Source organism: Jaculus jaculus, chromosome X (assembly GCF_020740685.1).
Source record: "Jaculus jaculus isolate mJacJac1 chromosome X, mJacJac1.mat.Y.cur, whole genome shotgun sequence".
Lineage (NCBI taxonomy): Eukaryota > Metazoa > Chordata > Mammalia > Rodentia > Dipodidae > Jaculus > Jaculus jaculus.
In genome coordinates this window covers 10,360,430-10,386,008 of record NC_059125.1, presented here as the reverse complement: position 1 = coordinate 10,386,008, position 25,579 = coordinate 10,360,430, and the positions used below count along the sequence as shown (strand labels likewise).

The 25,579-nt window shown below is 36.9% G+C and overlaps 1 protein-coding gene across 1 annotated transcript; it reads right to left on the bottom strand.

Moving 5' to 3' along the window:
- Window positions 1–684: 684 nt before the first annotated feature.
- Window positions 685–25,579, bottom strand: Fancb (FA complementation group B). The gene is made up of 9 exons (XM_004671439.2): window positions 25,344–25,579; window positions 21,174–22,191; window positions 17,456–17,602; window positions 15,567–15,659; window positions 10,749–10,877; window positions 8,507–8,667; window positions 1,972–2,396; window positions 1,622–1,859; window positions 685–1,181 (listed from the first exon to the last, which is right to left on the bottom strand). The coding sequence occupies exons 2-9, from the start codon at window positions 22,188–22,190 to the stop codon at window positions 794–796; spliced, it is 2,598 nt and encodes an 865-aa protein (XP_004671496.2). The 5' UTR covers window position 22,191; window positions 25,344–25,579; the 3' UTR covers window positions 685–793.

The window sequence follows — 25,579 nt, the reverse complement described above, 5'->3', positions numbered from 1 at the left end:
AAAAATGTCAGCAGTTAAGGTTCTTGCCTGCAAAGCCTAATGAGCTGAGTTCAATTCTCCAGTGCCCACGTAAAGCCAGAGGTGGTACATGCATCTTACAGCAGCTGGAGGCCCTGATGTGCCCATTCTGTCTGTCTCTCTTCTCTCTATCTCTCAGTTTGCAAATAAATAAATATTTAAAATGGTGTCAATATATAAAAGGGAATAGTAGTAAAGAAGAGAGGCCTCACTGAAGGAACATAAGGTAGATAGCCAAGGAAGGTGGTGGGAGAGTATTATGCAATTTTGTTTGTCATTTTTGAGGTAGGGTCTCACTCTAGTCCAGGTGGACTTGGAATTCATTATGTAGTCTTAGGGTGGACTTAAACTCATGGCAATCCTCCTACCTTTGCCTCCCAAGTGCTGGGATTAAAGGAATGCACCACTATGCCTGGTTTAGGTTTATGTAATTTTTTAAAATAAAGTTTTAGATTTTAATCAGCAAGAAAGAACAACTACTGTATTAGAAATACTACTTTGTGTATCATCAAATCTAAAGACTGAACCAAGGGTAGTGGTATATGCCTATAATCCCAGCATTTGGGAGGCTTAGGCAGAAGGATCGCCACAAGTTTGAGGCCAGCATGGGCTACAGAAAGAGACACTGTCTCAAGAAAAAAAAAAAAAAAGGCTTAAAACTTGCAATTGATTAAAATCAGCTTTAATTATTATAATAATTAACAAAGGAGGCATGTGACAAGTGGAACAAGAAACTTTACAGCAGTGGCAACATTGTAAAACAAACACACTACAATTATAAATAGGCTAGTTTCTTTGCAATGAGGTCTGATTTCAGCTCAGTCTCAGCTAATTTCAAAGTACCCTCTGTAAAAGCTGTACCACTCACTTTAAGGTTGGTGCCCAGCACAGCCCTTTCTCTGTGAACCTCTGTTCTGGCTGGTGTTGGAGACAAAGCACTATGTTGCTGTTGGCTTGCTTCACACTCCTGCACGAACTTGCTTCTAACATGATCTGAGGCCAACATAGAAAGAGAACTTAGTGTAACAAGTTCCCTTTCCAAAGCCGATGCCAAATGATCAATTAGGAAACCCTCACTTCCGAATTTCAGATATCTGAAACAACAGTTTACAGGGAGAGCTATGTTGAGATCATGAAGGCACTGCAGCAAAACTCGTTGACTCCTGAAATTACAAAAAAAAAGTATGATAAAATTAGGACAAAGTTATATAAAAATATTAGAGCAATCAATATGTATTTGCAAACACTATAATGCCAAATAAAGCAAAAAATACATGCTTTCACTGATACAATTCTGACTATAGCAAATATAAGTGTCCTATACAAAGTCATCTAAGATTATTCATACCTCTGGCTTGATTATTTTTCTTTTACAGCAGTATATTTTATCCAACTTCACTATGGAGAGGAGGTAAAAGGAAATGCTAAGATAATTACTAGGTTCTAAAACATAAAAACAAATAATGAAAGCAGAGATATTAAATTTTTATGTACTCAAGCTATGACAGGCCCAGAGCTCAACACGGAGATTGCTGCTGGGTCACACACTCGCCACTCACACACACTCCCTCCTCTGCTCTGATTCCGGCTGGCTATTCATTACCTGCAATACAGTGTTAAGATTCCTTCAAACGCTGTTCTTTGTTTCCAGTGTAAGAGGATCTTGCAACAATTTCCCAGCTTTTTATACAAGTATATTTCTGGAAATTCTCTAATGACTTCACATTTCATGTATTCCAAAAGCCATATCTTCATTAGATTCAAGGCATAGTGAGGTGATGTGACATAAAAACAAGATTTGTGCAATACTGCGAGAAGTGAAAAAAGATCTTCCATGTTCTCTACAAGAAAAATATATTACATGGCCTAGAATTAATTTGTATGCATTGCTACACTGTTCTGAAACTTTTCTGATTTAAATAATTATACAATTAAAAATACTTCCAAAATTACCGATTGAATTCTTTTTTGGAAATGTCAATAGGTATTTCCTACGTGAAAGATCTTCCAGCTTCAGATGAAGTCTGCCACAAGGAATACAACGAGATTCAGCATATCCATCACTCTCTCTCTCACTAATGTGTAGCAGCACAGTGCAATGAAATTTACTGAATGCCAGTAGAGGTGGCAGAGACGCCACAGCAGTGATGATGTACACAGATGCTTTCTTCAATGGCTGCCCACAAGAATGGCTTTCATCTCCCTTGCTATCAGCACTCAACTTGATCCTTTTTACCTCTGGATCTTCTTCACAAGGTACCAAGTATGGCTCTGGGAAACAATCTGTACTCATCACCCTATTTTGACATTTAATAAGCTGAAACGTGGAGCCACAGCTTTGATCTATTAACAGTGATAAAGTCACATCATTCGAAGATCTAGGAAAAAAAAGTAACATTTGGTTGATTTTATAAGAACTTTTGAAAAAAAACAAATAGATGATTAAATGAGTGTGTGTGTGCATGCGCACGTACACACACACACACACACATGGTAACAGAGAAAGAGAAAAAGAAAAAACCTTCCTGTCTTAGGAAACATCATTTCAATGTAAAACACATCACAGCTAACAGTAAAAGCTAAACAAATCTCAAAAGGTCCTATATTGGCACTTCTCTTAGAACAGGCAGGCAACAGAACTGGAAATATGCTGAAATTTTAGAAAACAATTTTAAAGCAAAGGAATGGTAAAGTAATGCTCAAATTTTATTTTAGAGGTTTGACTCCCCCCCTTTTAATTTTTATGTGCACATGTGCATGTGTTAATGCACAATGTGTAGGGTAGCATGTGTGGTGTGGTGTACGCACATGTGTGCGCAAGTGTGGCACCCTGTGCAAATGTGTGGAGGCCAGCGGAGAACATAAGGTATCTCCCTCTTCACTTATCTGCCTGCTTCCTTGATAGGGAATCTCTCACTGCCTGAAAAGCTGGCTGCTTTTGAGTGATTCTCAGGTATATGATCCCCACCAGACTGGGGTTGCAGACATGTGTGACCACATCCAGCTATTCATATGGGTGCTGGGAAATCAAACTCAGGTGGTCTCAGGTTCCTTCAAGTGCTCATCCTTGGGCAGGAAGTGTCCTTAAGCACTGAGCCATTTCTCATGCCCTTGCATTTCTTTCTAAACAACAAAAAAATACTACTGATTTTTCAGTTTGTTTTGGTAATCATTTACCATATTAGTACTACAGAAGTAAGAACTATATCATTTACTTCCCAAAATGACTGAATAAATCTGATTTTTTTAAAAAATTATTTATTTATTTGAGAGCGACAGACACAGAGAGAAAGACAGATAGAGGGAGAGAGAGAGAATGGGCGCACCAGGGCTTCCAGCCTCTGCAAACGAACTCCAGACGCATGTGCCTCCTTGTGTATCTGGCTAACGTGGGACCTGGGGAACCGAGCCTTGAACCGGGGTCCTTAGGCTTCACAGGCAAGTGCTTAATCACTAAGCCATCTCTCCAGCCCATAAATCTGATTTTTAAAATACAAAATATTGTTTATCTCTTAGAAATCCATCCCAGATTTACATTTCTAACAACTTGAAAACATCATACAGGCTTTTAGACATTCCAGCTCTGCAAAAATTACCAAGTCAAAGAGATTAGACTGGTAGCATGACCAAAAGAGAATAAGTCCACTGTATGACTAGTGAATTATACTCCAAAAAAAAAATTAAAAAAAAGCCGGGTGTGGTGGCACACGCCTTTAATCCCAGCACTTGGGAGGCAAGGGTAGGAGGATCACCATGAGTTCGAGGCCACCCTGAGACTATATAGTGAATTCCAGGTCTGCCTGGGCTAGAGTGAGACCCTACCTCAAAAAACCAAAAAAAGAAGCCCCCCAAAACACATAATTTGTAATAGCCCTACTGTTGATATTTTTCTTTAGCATACAGATTGTTGAATAAGAAAATGATACAAGGATTGAGTTCTATACAAGGGAGGAAAGATTCACATGTGTGGCTGGCGGTGGTAAGTAAAGACCATGAATGAAGTCTTTAGTGTGACTTTGAAGTGCAACACTGATTTATACTAGGTTTTTTCACTAAGGAAAAAAAAAAAAAAAAAGCCCACAACCAACCACCCAAACATCTTATCTCTGCACTCTAGGAAGGCCAGAAACAACATTCTAGTTCCCTTTTTTTTTTCTTTTTCTGGTGCTGAGGACAGAACCCAGGGCCTTACTGAGCTAAATCCCCAACCCCCAGAAACAGCATTCTACTCAGACGTAAATGAGAAACTTTTATGTCTGAATTTGTGGTTACAGATTACAACCTGTATAAGTTAAGGGTATAACTAAACAACTGGTGAGAAGTTTCTTTTTACAAAAGTATAATGGTTAATAAATAAATTAAAATAAACTGGTAGCTGGGCAAGATGGGATACTGAGAAAGCTGAGGTAGGAGGAGCACTGTGAGTTAGAGGCTACCCGGGGACTACAGAGTAAGTTCCAGGTCAGCTGGGCTAGAATGAGATCTTGGTGGGGTGGGGGGAGACATAGGATTATCAGTCTCATCAGACTTTACATGCTTCTTAATGGAAGAAAACAATATCCATTAGGAATTGTGTTAAGAAAAATTCAAGATCTAACCTCCAGTTTAGAGGAACACAGGAGATAAGTGTAAAATTGGCAAAATCTAGTCAACAGAACTTCATAGGCCAAGCTGCTTTGCTTCAAAACATATATTACAAGACAAAATGCACAAACATGGCAAGAAAGAGTTATGTACAGACTACAAAGAATTAGACCTAGTCAAGTTCAATTTAGAGATGTTATTTGGTGTATGATTTAAAGAACATTAGTTTGAATTTGAGCCAAGTAGAAACTGTGAATATTTACTAGAGGAATTACTGCTAGTTTATGAGAGGGGTAATTAGGTACAGGATTTTAAAGTTCTTATAGCTTAAATACATGCTCTGAAATAGTTACAGATGAAATAATATGATTTTGATTACTTCAAATAATGTGACAACAGATTAACCCCTTTGAGCCCCTCCATTTTTATAGTAGCTTTGCCTTCTTTCCTTCTCTTAAGGCCTATAAATAAATTTGCATTCTGCTTGACTTTCAAAAAAAAATAACTTGGAGGCCTGGGGCAAGGAATGAATGAAAGTATATTAGTATATATAACAAGATTAGCAATGAGTTGATAATTACCAGAATTTAGTGATGGACAGATGGCATTTATCATGCTGTTTTCTTGGTATGTTTGAAATGTTCTATATGTACATTAAAAAACATTTTAACAGTTATCATATTTAGTTTATTACAGGAATTTTTAAAGAGTGGAAAATATGAGAAGAAATTCCAGGCAGATCTAAAAAGGTAAACAGAACAAGATAAATAGCAAGTACAAATAAAAAATAGATTCAATGACTAAATTGTTAAACAGAGAACAGAAAAGAAAATCAGCAAGCAGAATACAGATCAGTAGAAACAATCCTGGAGTCACAGAGAACAGGCCCTTAGGACCTCAAACACTTTCTTGAATTACAAAAAGAAAGGAAAGAAAAAGAAAGGAAGGAAGGAAGGAAGGAAGGAAGGAAGGAAGGAAGGAAGGAAGGAAGGAAGGAAGGAAGGAAATCCTTTAATTCTCAGGGGCCAGGAAATTTAACAAAGTAACACAGAATATAAACAAATCTACATCTAATCACATCTCAATTGTTAGGTCAAGATGGGCTTCCCAAAAGGGACTCACCAAAGACAGCAAGATGGCAACAGACACAAGGAAGTGGGTCATCCACATTCTTCAAGGAACCACCCAGCCTTTATCCCTTCCTTGCCTAACAACGCCCCAGGTCTAGGTTTCCTGCCCCCTCATCTCCCACCTACTCATTGTTCTGGTCTCAAACCTTAGCTACATGAACTGGCTAATGTAAAGAACAAAGGAGTTCTTTCCCCTTCCTCACCTTCCTCCAACTAAAGATCTCTATAAAGCCCACTATCTATATTCTCAAAGGTTGACTGCTCTGCTCCTAAGACTCAGTCCTGGCAGCTCATATTTTTTCCCCAATAAAAGCTTCCATCTTTGCCTCAGAGTGGTCTCCGTGGTCTTGGAGAAGGTCCTGTACCTTACAATAATGAAATAGAAAACAGAGTTAACAGTATAAGCCTAATTAAATAAGAAAACATTAATAAAGGGCTAGAAATTAGTAAAACAGGAACCACTCAATTCCAGATCATAAAATTGTTTGAAAAGACTAGTAAAATGAATAAACTTTTCACAAAATTGCTCAAAAATAAGTGATACAAGGTTTAGAATGAAAAAGACTGATAAGTACTGATAATACAGTTGGCAAATGCCTGTAAGTATTTTATGAAAAACTTATACTAATTAAGACAAGGAATTATCTATCACTATTAAATAAATTGAATCAGTAGTTAAAAATCATCTCACTGGGCTGGGCATGGTGGCACACATCTTTAATTCCAGTACTCAGGAAGCAAAAGTAGGGGAATAGTTATGAGTTCAAGGCTAGCCTGAGACTAGAGTGAGTTTCAGGATAGCCACTCTATCTCAAGAAAACACAAAAAGGGGGCTGGAGAGATGGCTTAGTGGTTAAGCGCTTGCCTGTGAAGCCTAAGGGCCCCGGTTCGAGGCTCGGTTCCCCAGGTCCCACGTTAGCCAGATGCACAAGGGGGCGCATGCGTCTGGAGTTTGTTTGCAGTGGCTGGAAGCCCTGGCGCGCCCATTCTCTCTCTCTCCCTCTATCTGTCTTTCTCCCTGTGTCTGTCACTCTCAAATAAATAAAAAATGAACAAAAATATTTTTAAAAAAAGAAAACAAAAAAAGAATTAAAAAATTAAAAAAAAATCATCTCTCAAGAAAGCTAGCAGTTTTCCCCTGCTTTCTAGGTCAATACAACCAAGCATTAAAGCTCAAATCATTCTGATGTTATACAATCTTTCAGAGAACAAGAATAAACAGAACACTCCTCAATTCATTTCCAAGCTAACAGGACCAGATGGGTGTATTGACACAATCTCATAGTACCAGCTACTTGTTTCCTACTTGTGCAGCTGAGTTGGGAGAATGATGACTTGAATTCAGGAATTCTAGGCCAGCATAGGCACACAGGAACACAACTGAACAAATGAACAGACAAACTAGTTCAGCCTTTGTAGTGAAACCAAGTATTATTCAAGAAAATTTCAAGCCAATTTCACTCAGAATCACAAATGCAAATATTCTTGACCAAATATTAACTAACTAAATCCTTGTTCCAAAACTATAGAATAAATTTAGATTTGGAAGACTCCAAAATATAGGACTGGTTTTATAGTAAAAAATTGATTAACATAACCAACTTCATTAACAGAAGGACCAAAAGCCTGTTTGATCAATCAGCCCAAAACACTTGAGAAATTCACAAAAACAAGCATGGGATTCTGACACACACCTAAAATCCTGGTGACAGGAAGGCTGAGACAGCAGACAGGATTGAAAACTTTTAGCCAGGCTGGGCTACAAAAAGCTCTAGCCTTACGTGAGCTACCCAGCCAGATCCTGTCTCAAAAAATAAAAATAAAAAAAAATCATTGAAACAACAACAACAAAAATAAATGGGGTATCTCAATCCCACTTGACAAGTTGTTTGACATATATAGCCAGTGTCTCTAAGTACTAACTGTTTTCCTTGCTTGATTACTTATGTTCAAATGTAGTACTGTAACCCCTGTATTTAGCCCATTTTGGGTAAAATGCTATTTGCTAGGCTGCAAAAAGAATACACATTATTTCCCTATTCACAATTTCCATAGTGACATAGAAAAAATCTATTATCAGAGTCATTTTGTTACTAAATAAACTTTCTCCAATCTGTGCCATTTAATACCCTCTAAGATGTTCCTAATTCTTCAAAATGTCTTGATAAAAAAATCTGTGCGATGCAAATTATATCCCCCCTGAGAATAGCATTATGATTTCATAAATATCATTCTCTTAATATTAACTCAAGGCATCTGTATAAAAGGGATCCTTGTAGAGAGGGCTGGCCAAATCTGAGCACTAGAAATGTGGCTAGTGTGAAGTCAACACGTTAGAGCTATAATACAAAGCAAATATGAAAAAGCTTTCTATGGCTGCAGTTAGAACATCTCGATATATATATATATATATATATATATATATATATATATATTTTTTTTGGTTTTTTCGAGGTAGGGTCTCACTCTACCCAGGCTGACCTAGAATTCACTCTGTAGTCTCAGGGTGGCCTTGAACTCACAGCGATCCTCCTACCTCTGCCTCCCGAGTGCTGGGATTAAAGGCGTGCACCACCACGCCCGGCCTCAATAATTTTTGTATTGATTACATATTCAAATGATATCATGGATACAACAGGCACAATACAACATTGAAATTAATTTAATTTGCTTCTATCTACCAGAACACTGAAAACTACTAATGTGGTGGGCACCGATCAACAGTGCTGATCTACAGCATTGGTATGGCACGATTATGTGAAGAGTTTGCTTACAGTTTCACAGATGTGACTTTCACTCCGACAACGAAGCTATCATCCAGTACGTGGCACCACATCTTCTCAACTACAACTTCTGGGTCTTGAATACTGTCTGGTAAGTTTTCATCGATAGCATGAACACAATTTTCTTCATCAAAAAATGGAACAAGAGATTCCTTTAAAAAATGAGTTTAGCTGATTATGAAACCTATAGTGAATGTAGTAAACTAAAATAATGTCTGTATTATTTATCAGCTTTGAGTTGGGCTTTACACCCTAAAATAGGCATGTCCAACCTGAGTCCCATGGAACACATGCATTCCAAGGTAGCTATGAATGTGGCCCAATACATCTGTAGATGACAATGTCATAGCATAATGTCAATAAGTTAGACATCCTAGGAAAAATTTTTAAATAAATTATAGTACACTATATCATAAGTCATATATATACACTTACTAACATAAAATTCATGAAACATATGTACTCAGGTCAAGAATCATGATGAGAAGACAGATTATCCAACAGAGCCAGTGGGGAGAATATCTGACAACATATACTCCAAGTACAGCAAAAGCAATGCATTCTGTACTTTTCTGTGACTTGCACTGAGTATAAATAAAGTTCTCTATTAGTAAAACAAATAACCTGCTTATAGAATGCTTAAGTTTTTGCTAAAATAGTTGTAGTCATTTCTACAGATTTAAAATAATAGAAAATGCCAGGCTCACTTTGTCAGGCTCTCTTCTAAATGTTATTCACATATCAATTTCATTTAACCCTCAGAATGACTAAGTTGTTGACTGTATTATCATTATACTTTGTAAATAAGAAAAATGAGGCACAGTGAAGCTTGAAGTCATAGAGATGGCAAGTGGCGAATCTAGCCCTGCACTGAACTGACAACTGGTTCAAAACCCATGCTTTAATTTAACCATATGAGTGCTGACACAAAGACAGGTGCACTTCCTCAGTAGTAGATTAACGCAATCCCAGAAAACTAACGATTCTGCTACAAGTTCTGATGACTGAGGACAGATAACTCAATCAAAACCTGAGGTTACTGTTACTGGCTGCCAGGTTTATTTTTAGAATGCAAAGGGCCAGAAATGGAGCCTTGCACATAGTAGCTGCAGTGTTATTAATTTTAAACATTCCTTCCCCTTTCTAATACTAGCAAATTCCCTGAGGGTTAGGGAAGGGAAGGGAAGAGACTTTTTTGTTGTTGTTTGTTTTGTTTTTCAAGGTAAGGTTTCGCTTTCTAGCCCAGGCTGCCCTGGAATTCACTATGTAGTCTCAGAGTGGCCTTGAACTCACAGCAATCTACCTACCTCTGCCTCCTGACTGCTTAAGAGACTTTATTTTTATCATAAATTTTGTGAGGTAACAGCAATATGAAGATTCGACATAATGGGCTTTTCTTATGTTTCTTACCTTAACATGATCATATTTTGAACTAAAGTTCCCATATTTCTAAGACTGAAATTCAGATAAGACATGACAAACAAAGAGTCAATTTAGAGAAAGTCTGAGCTCTACCCTAAGTAGTTTGAGAGGATAAAATGCAACATTAAGTTCTGCTAGTTTCAACTTATCTTGAATAATTTTTAACTGTACTGTGTATATATTTAAGATGCATAAGTATTATTTTGGTCTGCCAACTTCTACATTAATATACTAGCATAAATAGCTTCAAGGTACTTGAAGAGAAATAGTTATAAAAGAAATAGAGTAAAATTATAAAAGATTAAGAAGAAATCAAAGCAATTTTAGGATATTTACTAGAGGAATAAATATTCTTAGAAATAAACAATGCAACTGATTACAAAAATAATAATACTAATAATAAAACTATGTCACCACGAAAATGAGGTTAAATATTATTATCTCAGTATATTCTAGTCATAACTTGAAAAAACATATACATTACACAGGAGTTCTCTGTTTTAATTAGGATTAATTTCCATCCCAAGCTTGCAAATTAATTATTAAACATTTTTAAGCAAAAGGACTTCTTCCTCAAGGTTCCTGATATTTAATATCTTACAGAATCACATGCAAATTAGTATAACATTGGTTGCTTAATCAAATGTTTTACAGTACCATTAAAGTCCATCATTATTATTCTTGCCACTTTTCTTCTCAATCCACTGAGCAGTATTTTCTACTGTGTTCCAACATTTCTGTTTGAGTAATGTCAACAGTTTACTGATTTTCAATTCATGAAATTATAGTATAGCTACATGATTAACTTTACCTCCTCTTCACTTGACGTACTATTATCTTTTCCTTGAATTAAATTTATCAAAACTTTCCAAGATTTTGCAATAATATTTTCCTGAAGCAAGAGATGCTGCCTTAATCCACGAATGAAAGTAAAATCAGCCTGTAAGGTAGAAAAAAAACAAAAACAAAAACAAAAACAAAAAAACATTGCCAAAGCCTGAAGTACAAATGAAACCAAACATATCATTCATTCAAGAAGTACTTTCTCTAAATGTGCTTTGCAACTCATTTTCACTTCTCAGAGCAAAACGATTTTATTTATATATTCTGTTATTACTATAAAAAGTGCTTTCACTCTCAAAGTAATGAGTAGGAAATAACTACAAGAGGGAGATCATGTGTCACACTCAGAGAATGTTGATACATTAGTATCCCTTACTGAATTTATTAACTAGGAATTGGGGCTAGAGAGATGAATCAGTGGGTAAGAGTGTTTGTTACGCAATCATGGAGACCTAAGTTCAATCCCCAGCACCCACATGAAGAGCCAGGCATGGCACACATACCTATAACTTCAGTCTTGCGTGGATATGAGAGAGAGAGAAAGAGAAAGACAAGGAGCAGAGAGAAGAGAATCACTGAGGAGCCTTGGTAAGCCAATCTGACTGAAAAACAGTGAGTGCCAGGTTCAGTCTCAAGGAAACAAAGTCAAAGGGAGAGAGAGAACGCCCGATATTCTTGTCTGGCTTCCTCAACCACATGCACATACTATTCATACACATATCAGAAATGTACCTTACACTGCATAAGCATCAAAAATATAAAATAGGGCTGGTAGAGATGGCTTAGTGTTTAACACACTTGCCTATAAAGCCTAAGGAACCGTGTTAGACTCCCCAGATCCCATGTAAGCCAGACACACAAGGCGACGCATGCGTCTACAGTTCGATTACAGTGGCTGGAGGTCCTGGTGTACCAATTCCCTCTCTCTCTTTCTCTCATTAAAAAAAGGACAGTCTCTTGGGCTTGCCTAAAAAAATTAATTTAATTTAATTTAAAAACTAGAAATAAGTATGAATAAAAGTTAAGATTTACCAACAGTAAATAAGGCCTACCTAAATACTCACACATTAAAAAAAGTTTTTCTTGTTGAGATAATTTCTGCATCAAAAATTAAGCATCTCAGGTAAGCAAAGATACCATCAGGAATATGAATAAACATTTATATATATATATATATATATATATATATATATATATATATATATATATATATATATATACACATACATACATACATACACACACACACATACATATATACATATTCATATATATATATATACCATATAACCTTTACATACACATATACCCTTTATAACAAAAAATAAAGTTAACACATTAATAGTCCACAATCTGTTTTAAATTTATTTTTTAAGCTCATAAACTCTGCTGAAAAAAAATACTGAAAACCACTACAAAATATAACTGTAACTCAGAATGGGACATGGAGCAATGCATTCATTCCTTTTATTACACAAGATAAATAAATTTCAGTTCTAAGGATGAAACATTCATGGAATATGTTTTTGCTACTGAAAATTTAAAGTGTTGTGTCATTGAACTGATAGAAGTTGTTTCATTTTAGATGGATATCTGAGGCTGTTTAAGTATTAATCTGGCTTTCAATAAAATATGCTTTTCTCTATTTAGAAATAAAATGCATTCACTTTGTGGGTTCCTTTCTTTTGAATTAAATATTAAGGCAGGCAAATTTTGTTTTTGTCAGTGAGTAGAAGTTAAAGGATGAAGACTAAATTATTCCTATCTTATTTCATCAAAAAAGCACATGAAGTGTTTAGCTATTATCTTTTTTTTTTTTTTTTTTGATTTTTGGGTTAGGGTCTCACTCTAGCCCAGGCTGACCTGGAATTAACTATGTAGTCTCAGGGTGGCCTTGAACTCACTGCAATCCTCCTACCTCTGCCTCCCGAGTGCTGGGATTAAAAGCGTGCGCCACCACGCCCGGCTTAGCTATTATCTTAAAATTGCTTAGGTTGACCTAGTTCTAGCAATGGGAACCCCACTATTCAACTTTCCCTTGCTCATGCACTCAGTAACTAGCAATTGGGTGGAGGTATATGTATCCATCAATGGTTGGCAGACTGGAAAAGAACTCTTAGAAATTAGTAATGGCCTCTTGTCCCTACTTCCCTCAATATGTCCCCTCCTCCAGGACCAATTAGGAAATCATTAAGCAAGATAATCTAAAAAGTCACAAAGCTAAACTAAGCACACTGTAAGAAATTTAAACAATATATTTGTATTCCTCATCTTCTTTTCCTACATGCATAATCCTGTAGCAAATAGTTTAGCTTTCCAGAATTTTTGCAGGTACATGTTAAGGACTGTTTTCTTTCATCTACTTAAACCACAAAATCAAACAGAGGAAACTGGAACGTGCTTCGCTGCACAGCACTTGCTTTCATGTTTACTGTGAGTAAACATATATATATGCAGAAGAGTTTACAACATAGAAAACGGTCTCCGGACTAGTAATAAAGTCAACACCCACACAACTATATCCAAGCCAAATGGCAATGCTAGAGGCAAGCCTACCCTGGACTCTTTAGATTACGTTGTCTTCCTCAGTTTAGTGCATTTCTATGCATTCCTAAGGAATAATTAGAGTCTTCTGTGTGTTTGCTTCTGAACCTTTTATAGATAGAATCCCTCTGTATATCATGTTGCCACTAGTAGCTTCAGCTCTCTTCTTTCAGTGCTCTAAGTATGCCATCCTGTGACAATTTACTCCCATAACGTACTTAATATAGTTACTGACCATAATACAATTATTTTTCTTTTGGTTTTTCAAGGTAGGGTGTCACTCTAGCCCAGGCTGACCTGGAATTCACTATGTAATTGCAGGGTGGCCTCGAACTCACGGTGACCCACCTACTTCTGCCTCCCGAGTGTTGGGATTAAAGGCGTGCACCACCACACCCGGTCATATTACAAATTTTTAAATGGAAAATAGGTTACAATAATCATAAATCTTATGATCACATTTCCATGTATATTTGCATCTATGCATAAAATATCTGTAAAAATACACAAAAAAATGTAAGATTGGTTGTTTATTAGGAGTAGAATCACAGATAATCGTTTTTCTCTTGCCTTTACATAGTCTCAGCATCCTATAATTAATGCATAGATGACAGTTGCTCCTGATGGTCAACCTGACTGGACTGAGAACACCTGTATTAGTACAAAAGATCCATGGGTGCATAGGTGAGGGCATCTCCAGACATAATGAGCTAAGGAAATCAGACCATCCTTAACATGGGCAGTAGCATCCCACAGGCTGAGGGTCTTAATGAAGTAAAGGAAAAAGGAAGGAATCCCAATAACAGACGTACTCTCTCCACTTCCTGGCTGCCGTGAGATGAGCAGCTCCTAACATGAGATGGTGCTCTCCCATGTTCCTGCTGCCATATTCAGCAATCAGGTATCAAGCAATGGAGTTAGCCCACGTCTGCAACTGCAAGCCAAAGAACTCCTCAAGCTGGCTCAAATCCTCCAGCACGTACCTAAAACCTCAGCACTGGAGAAGTAGAGACAGGAGAATTCCCAGGGTTTGGTGACATGGTAGGCTAGCAGAAAAGACCTGGGTTCAGCAAAAGATTCTATTCCAATAAATAAGGTGAAGAGTGACTGAGGAGGACCTCAACAATGATGTCGCACATCACATGTACTCACACACATAGATATGTGCACATGCACAACACATACATAAACATGCAAAAAAGGGGAGAAATGCCGATCAACTTTTGCACATCTTCTTTCCTCCCTTAAATTGTTTTTGTATGGTAAGTGTCATAAACTAATACAGTACAATCCCTAGTACATCTGGGTAAAAACAATAATTATTTTACAACGATTTTGCTCATTTGTTTGTGAGAAGATTTCACATAGGCTGGCATGAAACTCGCTGTATAGTCAGGTTGGCCTTACACTCTCAAACCTGATAAGGTCTCCAAATGAGGGCCTGCAGGTATGTCGTCATACTTGGTGTTTAAAGAAAGTTCAATAGAAAACACGAGCAAACACTATTTCATGCTTAGAATATTTGTTGTCCCTCTAAAAGAGATACTATTGACATAGTCATCTGAAATAGGGCAGAAAGTTTTCCAAAGTAAGTTCTTATTTTTTCATTCATATGCTTAATTAAGTCTACCACATTCTGCTTCACTTGTAACATTCTTAGATGATGTATTTGTAAGTGATAACATAATACATTTTTTTGAAATAGATCTTGTTATGTTGCCTAGGCTGGCCTGGAATTCAATGAGTATTGCCCAAACTGGTCTCAAATTCATGATCACTGTGTGTCAGCCTCAAGTGCTAGGATCCTAGGCCTGAAACACCATATTCAGTTTCACACATTTTTATAATTATTTTTTGGTTTGTTTTTATTTATTTATTTGAGAGTGACAGACAGAGAAAGAGTCAGAGAGAGAGAGAGAGAGAGAGAGAGAATGGGCGCACCAGGGCTTCCAGCCACTGCAAACGAACTCCAGACGCAAATGCCCCCTTGTGCATCTGGCTAACGTGGGTCCTGGGGAATCAAACCGGGGTCCTTAGGCTTCACAGGCAAGCGCTTAACCGCTAAGCCATCTCTCCAGCCCTTCACACATTTTTTAAAGAGGTACTCAAGAAGTAGAGATACTATGAAATATTTAACCAAGCACTGAGTTCCTTAATATTGTAAATACCTTACTTTCACTATTATTGGCTCCAGTTATCATAGCATTAATCATAAGCAAAAGAGGAAAAAAAAATCACTCACTTTACATCTTACTTCCAAAGGTGAAACCACCAAATAACAATTCTCATGTTGGCCTTCCATTAAAGCATCTCCCTTATAATCCAGTGGGTCACTCTAATAATACAATAGAGAATTAAAAACTGAAATTTTGAAATAAACTTTAAATTAACCAAATATACTTACAGTTTATCCAGAGGTCCCCATGAAAGGCAAATAGGTATTTTCTACAACTTTTTTAAAATTAAAAACAAAAATTGAGAGAAAGCATAGGTGTACCAAGTCCTCCTGCTACTGCAAATGAACTTCAGAAACATGTACCACCACCTTGTGCACCTGACTTCACATGAGTACTGAGCAATACAACACTACTGATCAGGCATTGCCAGCAAGTAACCTTAACCGCTGAGCAATCTGCCTAGCCCTACATCTTTTAATTTAAGTTTTAATTTTATTTATTTATTTGAGAGAGAGAGAGAGGGAGAGAGAATGGGCACAACAGGCCCTCTAGCCACTGCAAATGAACTCCAGATGCATGTACCACCTTGTTCATCTGGCTTATGTGGGTACTGGGGAATTGAACCTGTGTCCTTAGGCCACGCAGGCAAATGCCTTAACTGCTAAGCCATCTCTCCAACCCCCTACATCTTCTTATAATTAGAAAAATTACTATATCTGTGACTATTGCCACCTAAAATTTATACACTGCATCACAAAGTATCAATACATTAGCATTCTATAAATTCTAAAATTCCTTAACTACAGAAAAGAATAATTGCCTTCACTTTACAAACCACCAAAAACAAAACAACAACAAAAAAAAAAAACAAAAAAAAACTGGAGTGATTCTGAGTATGCATAGGTCTAAAACTTCAGGAGAATTAAATTCCTCTAATGTTCACGATTTTAAGACATTTTGAACTGCCTCTTCTTTTAAAAGGTAGTTTTGGGGGCTGGGGAGATATTCAGCAGTTAAAGGCACTTACTTGTAAAGTCTGCCTGTCTGGGTTTAATTCTCAAGACCCCCATATATGGTGGCACAAGCATCTGGTGTTTGTTTGCAATGATTAAGGGACCATTGTGCACACATACATGCACACAAAGGCACACAAATAAATAATTTTAAAAAAAAAACAGCTTTGCTTCATTTTAATCCTTAATGGAATTTGTTTGTTGCCATAAAACGTGACTTATCAGAAACAATAAAGTTCATTTATAGCATTACTGTCATTTAAGTGTGCAGATATACAATAATATGAGTTTATACTAAAACCATAGCCAATTTGTTTAACATTTGTAGAAAGGGTTAACATATATATTTAAGATTCAAAACAGATAAAAATAAATAAAAAGAAAGGCCTAGAGAGATGGTCTAGTGGCTAAAGTGCTTGCGTGCAAAGCAAAAGGACCCTGGTTTGATTCACAGGATCCACATAGGCCAGGTGCACAAGGTGGCAAATGTGTCTGGAGTTCGTTTGCACCAAGTAGAGGCCTTGGCGTATCTGTTCCTTCTCTATCTGCCTCTTCCCCTCTATCTCTCTCAAATAAATAAAGAATGGGCTGGCAGAAGGCTTATCTGTTAAGGCGCTTGCCTGCAAAGCCAAAGTGCTCAGGTTCCATTCCCCAGGGCCCATGTAATGACATATGCACAAGGTGGTGCATGCATCTGGAGTTCATTTGCAGCAGCTAGAGTCACTGGCATACCCATTCTCTCTATCTTCCACTTTCTCTCTTTCAAATAAATAAAAATAAAATAGCAAAAACAAATAAAATTTTAAAAAGATTCAATCGATACATTTAAACATTTTTTAAGTATGAAATTACATATATTTCAATGGTGGCTCAAACTCCTTAGTACTTCAATCTTCTAAGATGGTTCTTACAGTAACCTACAGTAAATAAAGAGAACTTACCGAGTAGTTTATAATATCTGTTATTTTAAATGATATCAGTGGATCTGAGCTTGGACAGTCTGCCCAAACAAGTAGCACCTGCTCAGTTCCAGCTCCAGTGAAGTCATCTACCAGCACTGAGCTAAGTTTTTCCCACTTGGCAACAACCTGAGAGAAAGTATTAGAGGAATACAGAAAACAAACAAGTGAAACAAATTGCTAATTTTCATTTCATGCAATTTGTTAGTTTCAGTCTTAGAAACAATGAAAAGGGTTGCATAAAAACTAAGAAGGAAGATAATATAGGATCAGAAAACATAAGGAATTATAATAACTGTTAAATACCAAGATTCTTTTTTTTAATTATTTATTTATTTATTTGAGAGCGACAGACAGAGAGAGAAAGACAGATAGAGGGAGAGAGAGAGAATGGGCGCGCCAGGGCTTCCAGCCTCTGCAAACGAACTCCAGACGCGTGCGCCCCCTTGTGCATCTGGCTAACGTGGGACCCGGGGAACTGAGCCTCGAACTGGGGTTCTTAGGCTTCACAGGCAAGCGCTTAATCGCTAAGCCATCTCTCCAGCCCGAATACCAAGATTCTTATGTCCCATTTTACTAATGCTAATCTAGGTAGTTTTTATATTATAAACTTAGCATAATTTGTATATAAATTTTACCACTTCTATAACATTTATCATGAGTAAAACTGTACAGATGTTTCTTCTCTAGCATGACTAATTTAAGTGCTGACCCTAATTCCCACATGCCTTGGTGGATACATTGTTTATAAACAGACCAATTGCCCAAGGAATTCATTTGCACTAGGTAACAAGAAAGCGCAAGAGCTCTCAAAGCAAAATAACCTATAAATAGTATGAAGTTGAACTTAATAGCTCACACCCTGGTGGTGAAGGTAGAGACACAGTTATCAGGGACATATGAGATGAGAGATCCTTAACAGTGGGATATGTACAAGCATTTTACTTTAATGGAATGATCTGAAAATTTTTCTGTCAGAATAGGGAGCACCATGTTTAAAATAGATTCTTTTTAACGATCCAGAAATCCCAAAGCTTCCAGAGTGATTCCTTGGAAAACTAACACCATAAGGATAACATTTTCCTTCTCTCTGAGGCAGAAAAGCTAAAAATCATATTTAAACATCGTGGAAGCACAGATTTATCTAGAGCACATAGGAGGGTGGTTTGTATTACAGAAAGAACATAAGTAAGGCTCAAAGTATCAATCCTGGACTTATGGGGTTTGCTCCCTACTTCTTTTCTCTTTCCCACTCTGCTGTCCACCTCTCTCTCCTCTCCTCTTTTCTTTCTTCTCTTTCTCTTGAGACAGGATCTCATTGTAGTCCAGGCTGACCTGAAACTCACTGGATAGCCTAGGTGTCATCAAACTTTCATGATCCTCCTACCTCAGCCTCCTTAATGCTGGAATTATAAGCATAAACCACCATACCAGACTAAAGGCCAATTTCTAAAACTGTGACTCTTCACTTGTACAGGAAGACAGCAAAATTGAAAATCCATCCACTTTCACACAATTATCATGGATCATAATGAGCTATGGAAGAGATATTAGTAGTAAAAACTTGATCGACCATATAAACATTAGAATAATGTACATAACTACACTCACATATTTGTAACTTATACCTTGAAAACAATGTAGTACTTAATCAATATAGGTAAGAAATAAATGCCTGGCATACCTATAATTTTCAACCTCAGTGAAAAGATGAAAATAAATTTAATATGCAGCAATCCCTTAACATAACAGGATTATTGGTTCCTATACTCTCTACAGATTCCAAACTTCATGAATGCTCAAGTCTTTAAAAAAATGGCATAGGGGATGGAGAGATGGCTTAGCAGTTAAAGTGCTTGGCTGCAAAGCCAAAGGATCAAGGTTCAATTCCTCAGGACACACATAAGCCAGATGCACAAGGTGGTGCATGTGCCTGGACTTTGTTTGCAGCAGCTGGAGTCCATGATGCTCCCATTCTCTCTCTCTGCCTCTTTCTCTCTCACTCTCTCAAATAAATGAATAAAAATAAAATATTAAGAAAAGAATGTGTTACAGTATTTGTTCATATCTACTTATGTATACCATCTCTAGACTATTTATAATCCCTAATGCACAGTCTACATCATCATGTTTATAGTGTACTAGTACTGGAATAAGGACATGAACAAAAGTCTACACATTCTCAGTCCAGACCTAGTTTTTTTCTAGTATTTTAAGTTTGCAGCTGGAGTATCCATGGACACAGAGCCCTTAGATATGGAGAGTTGACTGTTTTTCAACTAGGATGGCCAGAACATTACCATCTCAATATAAAACTCAAAATACTTTACTGACATTTTTACTAAATTTTTGTTTTGTTTTGTTTTTATAGGTAGGATCTCAATCTAGCCCAGGCTGACCTAGAACTCACAGCGATCCTCCTACCTCTGCCTCCCAAGTGCTGGGATTAAAGGCATGCGCCACCACGCCCAGCCTACTAAATCCTTTTTAAAGGTAGAGTGGCTAGATCGACATTGCTTGACTCCCACAGTGTTGAGACTACAATGTGCCAGCATACCAGGCACTTTATTAATATTTGAACTATTGAGTCTATTTTACATTTGTAACATATTTTAGTTCAGATCGGCTGCATTTCAAACACTGAATAATCACATGTAGCTAGTGGCCATATTAGACATCACAAACACAGGACATAGTAATCTATGAAACCTATTAAAAACACAGTAATATCTGTGCTTCATATGTACCTGATAATGACTACCATTTTGAAATGCCTATGCTACACAGATTCTTGTCAAAACTTGCAGAGACAATTTCTACTTGAAAGTGTAAGAGAAAAGGTAACCAAGTTCTATTGCTGAATTAAACACATCTGGCTAGGGCTTTTATGAAGGGCTGACTGGGAGCCCACTGATGTGGATGGAGTCTCATTTACTCTAATTTATGCTTGTGTGCATTTTACCTATCTTTTTAAGGAATTAATACTTTCAATAAGATAGCAAAAGCACAGATAGATCTGGGATTCCTAGGCAACACAAAGAAAGATTTCTTTCTTGTTACTTTCTATTAAGAAACAAAGCTATTAATGATACGATTTTATTACTTAATATGGCATTCCTTCTAGTATCCTAAACCTCTTACAGAATATCACAATTATATAAGAATTTCCTTGTAGTATGTTTCATTAATATAAAACCCACCATATTTACAATTTCCTCCTAACTGTACAGTACAAATGCTCAAATGTAAGCACTGTTCTTCCCTTAACCTCAGCTTTCTAATACAATTATGTTAGTAAAAATTGGTTACATTAACAGGCAAATAAATACATAATAATTATATTTACACACATATGTTTTCAAATCCGAAGGCTTTATAATTCAAAACAGTAAGGCAAAAAAAAATCAGGTAGGATTCAGAAATTAAATAAAATAAAATGAAGAAAGAATTCAGCTAAAAAAGCAAAGAATTATAGAATAAATATGAAAGTAACACTACAAACTGGCAAGAACAGAAAATTACATGAACTATGAAACTTAAGAGTGTTTAATAAGTTGAAGAATAGGTAGGAGTGGTGGTGCAAGGTTGTAATCCCAGCAGTCAGGAATTGGCAAGCTAGACTATGTCACACAATCCTGTCTCAACAGACAACAAACACCTAACAATATCAAGTGAATTGCTGTGAGATTAATTACTGTACCTGGAACGTCTTCGCCGAAACTGCACAAGCATCACTGGATCTAAACGACACAATGAAAAAGAGCTTTCCTTTACCTGAATCTAGGACTTGAACTGCACAGGGGTCAGGAAATGGAAGATGGCACACACTTTTAGGACTTCCATTTTGAAATAAAATGAGTTGATTCTTTTGAGTAAGGATGATCAGGGACATTCTTAATTGATTGTTGACAATCTCAGTTGTACAGACATGCACACAGGTTACTATACTACTATAAATAGGAGGGACAATGTATCTATCACTTAGTATTTCTTGACTTTCAAGAGCATAAGCACAAAATTTGGTATTACACACTGCATAATCTGATTTTGAATGCTCTGGAGTAGATCCTCTCTCGAATGAAAAATGTTCTGTTAGTCCTAATAAAACCATACCTCTATTTTCAATCTCACCTATCCACTTAATAGAGGAAAAATTTACTGACACACTAGTAACTTTCTCAACTTGGGAAGAGACACAAAAGAATGTTTTCACATGTTGCCAAAAAACCAGAGGGCCATTTAGGACCCATAAGTCATTCTTCAATTCATAGTTTAGTTTGAAACTCAAACACCTTTCAAATTTGTTGGTTCTATGAAGTAGTAATAAATAATAATTGAAAACATTATTGTATTCTGTGTTTTGTATCAATATGCAAGGGAGGTTAATTCCAGTTCTGAAATCTGACACAGAGTTGCAAGACACAATTTTTAAATTGGAATGATTCTCCTTCATGTTAAAAAAACCAGTGGATTTCAGAATAAACTTTCTTGTTTGGCCATCAAACACCATTCTTCTGACATGTAATATGGATCCATTTGCAGGCCTGTTATCTGCAAAATCTCCTTCCTTCAGGTGAAAAACAAGGACTTCCCCATTATAACACAATAGTCTTCCTTGTGTGTGAAATGACATTGCTTGTTTGCTAGCCATCCAATATATTGTCTTTGTGCTGATCCCAGTTCCAAAAGCAAGTGGATTCCAGTTGATACATTTCATCCTAAAAAGGAAACAAGGAAAAATGCCATGAAGTAGGTGGAGTTGAAAAGAAAACGGACATTTCTGTTTGAAAACTCTTAAATAGATAGCTATAAATTTCCATAGCTTTTTGGACCCATGCTGGCCTTGAACTCACCATACTCCAGCCTCCAGTATACTGGTATTACAGGTATGCACCAACGTACATGATGATAATGTCATACTTGTTAAAAAAAAATCCTCCAACATTATTTTTGCTTATCCCTTAACAAAAACTTCTAAGAATATGAATAACTAAGTAAAAATAAAAAGATAGCTGAATGTATTAGCAGCATGTATTTAAAGCTTTAGATGCCCCATAAAGCTGTCTTCAGGTTAGATATGGTGACACAATTATAATCCCATCAATGAAGAGGTAAATGCAGGAGTATGACCAGCCTTGAGCTGTAGAGAATCCATAAAAAATAAAATAAATGACATCAGACATTCTGGCTCTAGGAATTGTTTTTATGAGTTCTGTCCCCTCTCTGTTTCAAACTACTAACTCTAATCAGGTTCTATATGACTGCATGTAGAACAAAATTCAGTTTATTAATAGTTTACTTATCTTGAAACTCAGACTCTTCCTCATATGTGGTTTCTGTATTAGAATGTTCTCACAACCAAGACACTTGGGTTTCCGCTTCCTAGAAAAGATTCTACAAACACTATGACAAAAGAAATGCCAGAAATACATATAGGAGGTGCTAATACAAGACTTAAGAAAGTAACAAAAATAAATCTTACATTACAGTAATGCATTTTTAAGACCAAAGAAAACTATTCGTGATTAAAATAGGGAAAATTGAGAATGGAAACAATTTATAAGAGAAGAATGATGTAATTGCAATCAATCATTCATGCTTGTTATCTCTCAGGTGCAATAAATGCAACATTTCATTTAAGGATCACAACTACTCTCTTTATTCTTATTACCCTATTTTTTTTTAATGTGAAAACCTTATTTAAACAAAGGTTAGAACATTTCCCAAGCTTGAAGCACTAATCTACTCTTAAAATACTGATCACACTGTCATGGCACTTCCTCATTCTGTTCACATTGGTTATGAAAAAGGCAGTTTGAGAGAAATAGTAAAATTAATCCAACTTAAAGGAACGTCACTGTATATTAAACATATAAAGACTACATTGTACTCTTTATTCAATGGCTATATTGAGTCATTCCTATAAGCAATAGGGATCCATGGAAAGACTTCAAAGCCAGATTTTTTTTTTTTTAAATGTAGTATCACATCCAAGTGACAGTGTTGGAATATGTGGATGAGTTGAGACTGGAAACAAAGGTAACCATTCAATGAAAATTATGAGCACTTAACAAAAATGAGAAATAACTTTAGAAGTAATCTGGCAGCAAATAGAAAAGCATATATATTCAACAATTTCATTTCCAGACCTGAACCCAGAAAAACAGATCTGCACATACTCAAGGATTCTGCTCTAGAACATTCACTTGCAATATAAAAAAGAAATCTTAGGCTGGAGAAATGGCTTAGTGGTGAAGCCTAAGGACCCTAGTTCAAAGCTCGATTCCTAGACTCACATTAGCAAGATACACAAGGGGGCGCATGCGTCTGGAGTTCCTTTGCAATGGCTAGAGGCCCTGGCGCACCCATCCTCTCTCTCTCTCTGACTCTTCTCTCTCTCTCTCTCTCTCTCTCCGTTGTTCTCAAATAAATAAATAAAAATAAACAAAAAATAAAAAAAAAGAAATCTTAATGACCACCAATGGGAAAATAAATACCGATGAAATATCCCAATATAATTAAAAGGAATGTATTACATCTAGGTATATCACTATGACTTGGTCTAAAAAAAATATGAATACACTGTATGGCAGTGTTTTATCTATATAAATTAAAATACAGGAGACAGCATCATATATTTTCTGTTTACCTAAAACAGTTACATTCCCTAAGTGCTTTCTCAGGTAATAATCCTGCCAGTATTTTTTTTTTTTTTATCAGAGAATAGTGTTTGTCACTGTTCTAAGCAATTTGGATTAATCACTTATATGTTATGACATCCTTAGACAGCAGGCACTATTAATAGATCATTTTACAAATGGAGAAATTAAGACCCAAATTTCTATGACTTTTCAAAGGCCTACAGAAAAGTGTAAGAATTTAAGTTCCAAATCCAAGCAGTCTGGACAGAAATAAATTTTAAACGAATTCTGAAGGGCTATTGATTCTCGTCACGGGAATGAAAACCACGGTTAGTTACCACAGGGAAATTTGAGTTATCTTTCAATTTTTTATGAATGTATTGAAACAACTGTGAAACTATGTATTCAATTTTCTCATAGAAATGCAATATAGAAACAGTGTAGCGAAATGGTACTGCATACCATATTAAGGTAGACTGGCTACAAATGGTATTTGGGATAGAGTAGTTGTGGGTGATGTTTCTGTGGATCTGGGGATTGAACCCACAGCAAGATAGTCAAGTAGTCTACGGCTGACTTCCAACTTCTTTGCAGTTTTCAGTATCTTTCAAACTTTTAAGAAAGGCAGTTTTCTCAGGGTGGCGTCAAACTCACAGCGGCGGGCACACTGGGACTACAGTGAATTCCAGGTCAGCCTGGGCTACAGGGAGAACCTGCTTTCTACTTTGAAAAATCAAGAAAGGCAGTTTTGTATGCTGAACTATCTCTATATTTTTTGAACCAAATAACCTTATTTACTCTAGTACTTTATAAATCTAAAGCTTTTATCTTCTTGGCGCTGTTGACATTTTACCCAGGATAAATGTCCCACGTGTGGCAAGAAACATGCCTTTTGTTTTTATTTTAACTTTACTCATGAGTTTGTTTGGCAGAGCTGGGGATCGTACCCGGGGCTTTGCACAGGCTAGGCGAGTACACTTCTAATGAGCTACACCCCCAGCTCCTAATTTAACTATATAACAAAGATACTTTCTTTTGAAGTGTCTCACAGCACAGGAGAGACAGGATTTCTGTGATTTGGATGCCAGCATGGTGAGGGCAGGAGCAGGAAAAGGGGAAGCGGGGAGGGAGAAAAGCAGAGACAAAACCCAAGCATGTCACAGTCCAACTAGGAAGATGGGAGAAGAAAGTTTCCAGAAACATAATTTCCAAATGTGGCAAACACTTACAACCCAGTGCTTCCAAGGGAGACCAGTCCCAGGCTGCTTCCCTTCCGCCTTTCCCGCCAGGTGCGCAAGTCGGGCCCCGAGGCCCCATCGGCGAAGGTTCAGGAGGGAAGATGACTCGGTGTGGCCCTAGGTCATCTATCAGCTCCACCGCCGAAAGTTCGAGACCGGCAACTCTCCTGCACGCACTCCAAACCTCCCGCCGGCGGGACACGTGCCCCGCCCGACGGCTGCGTGGA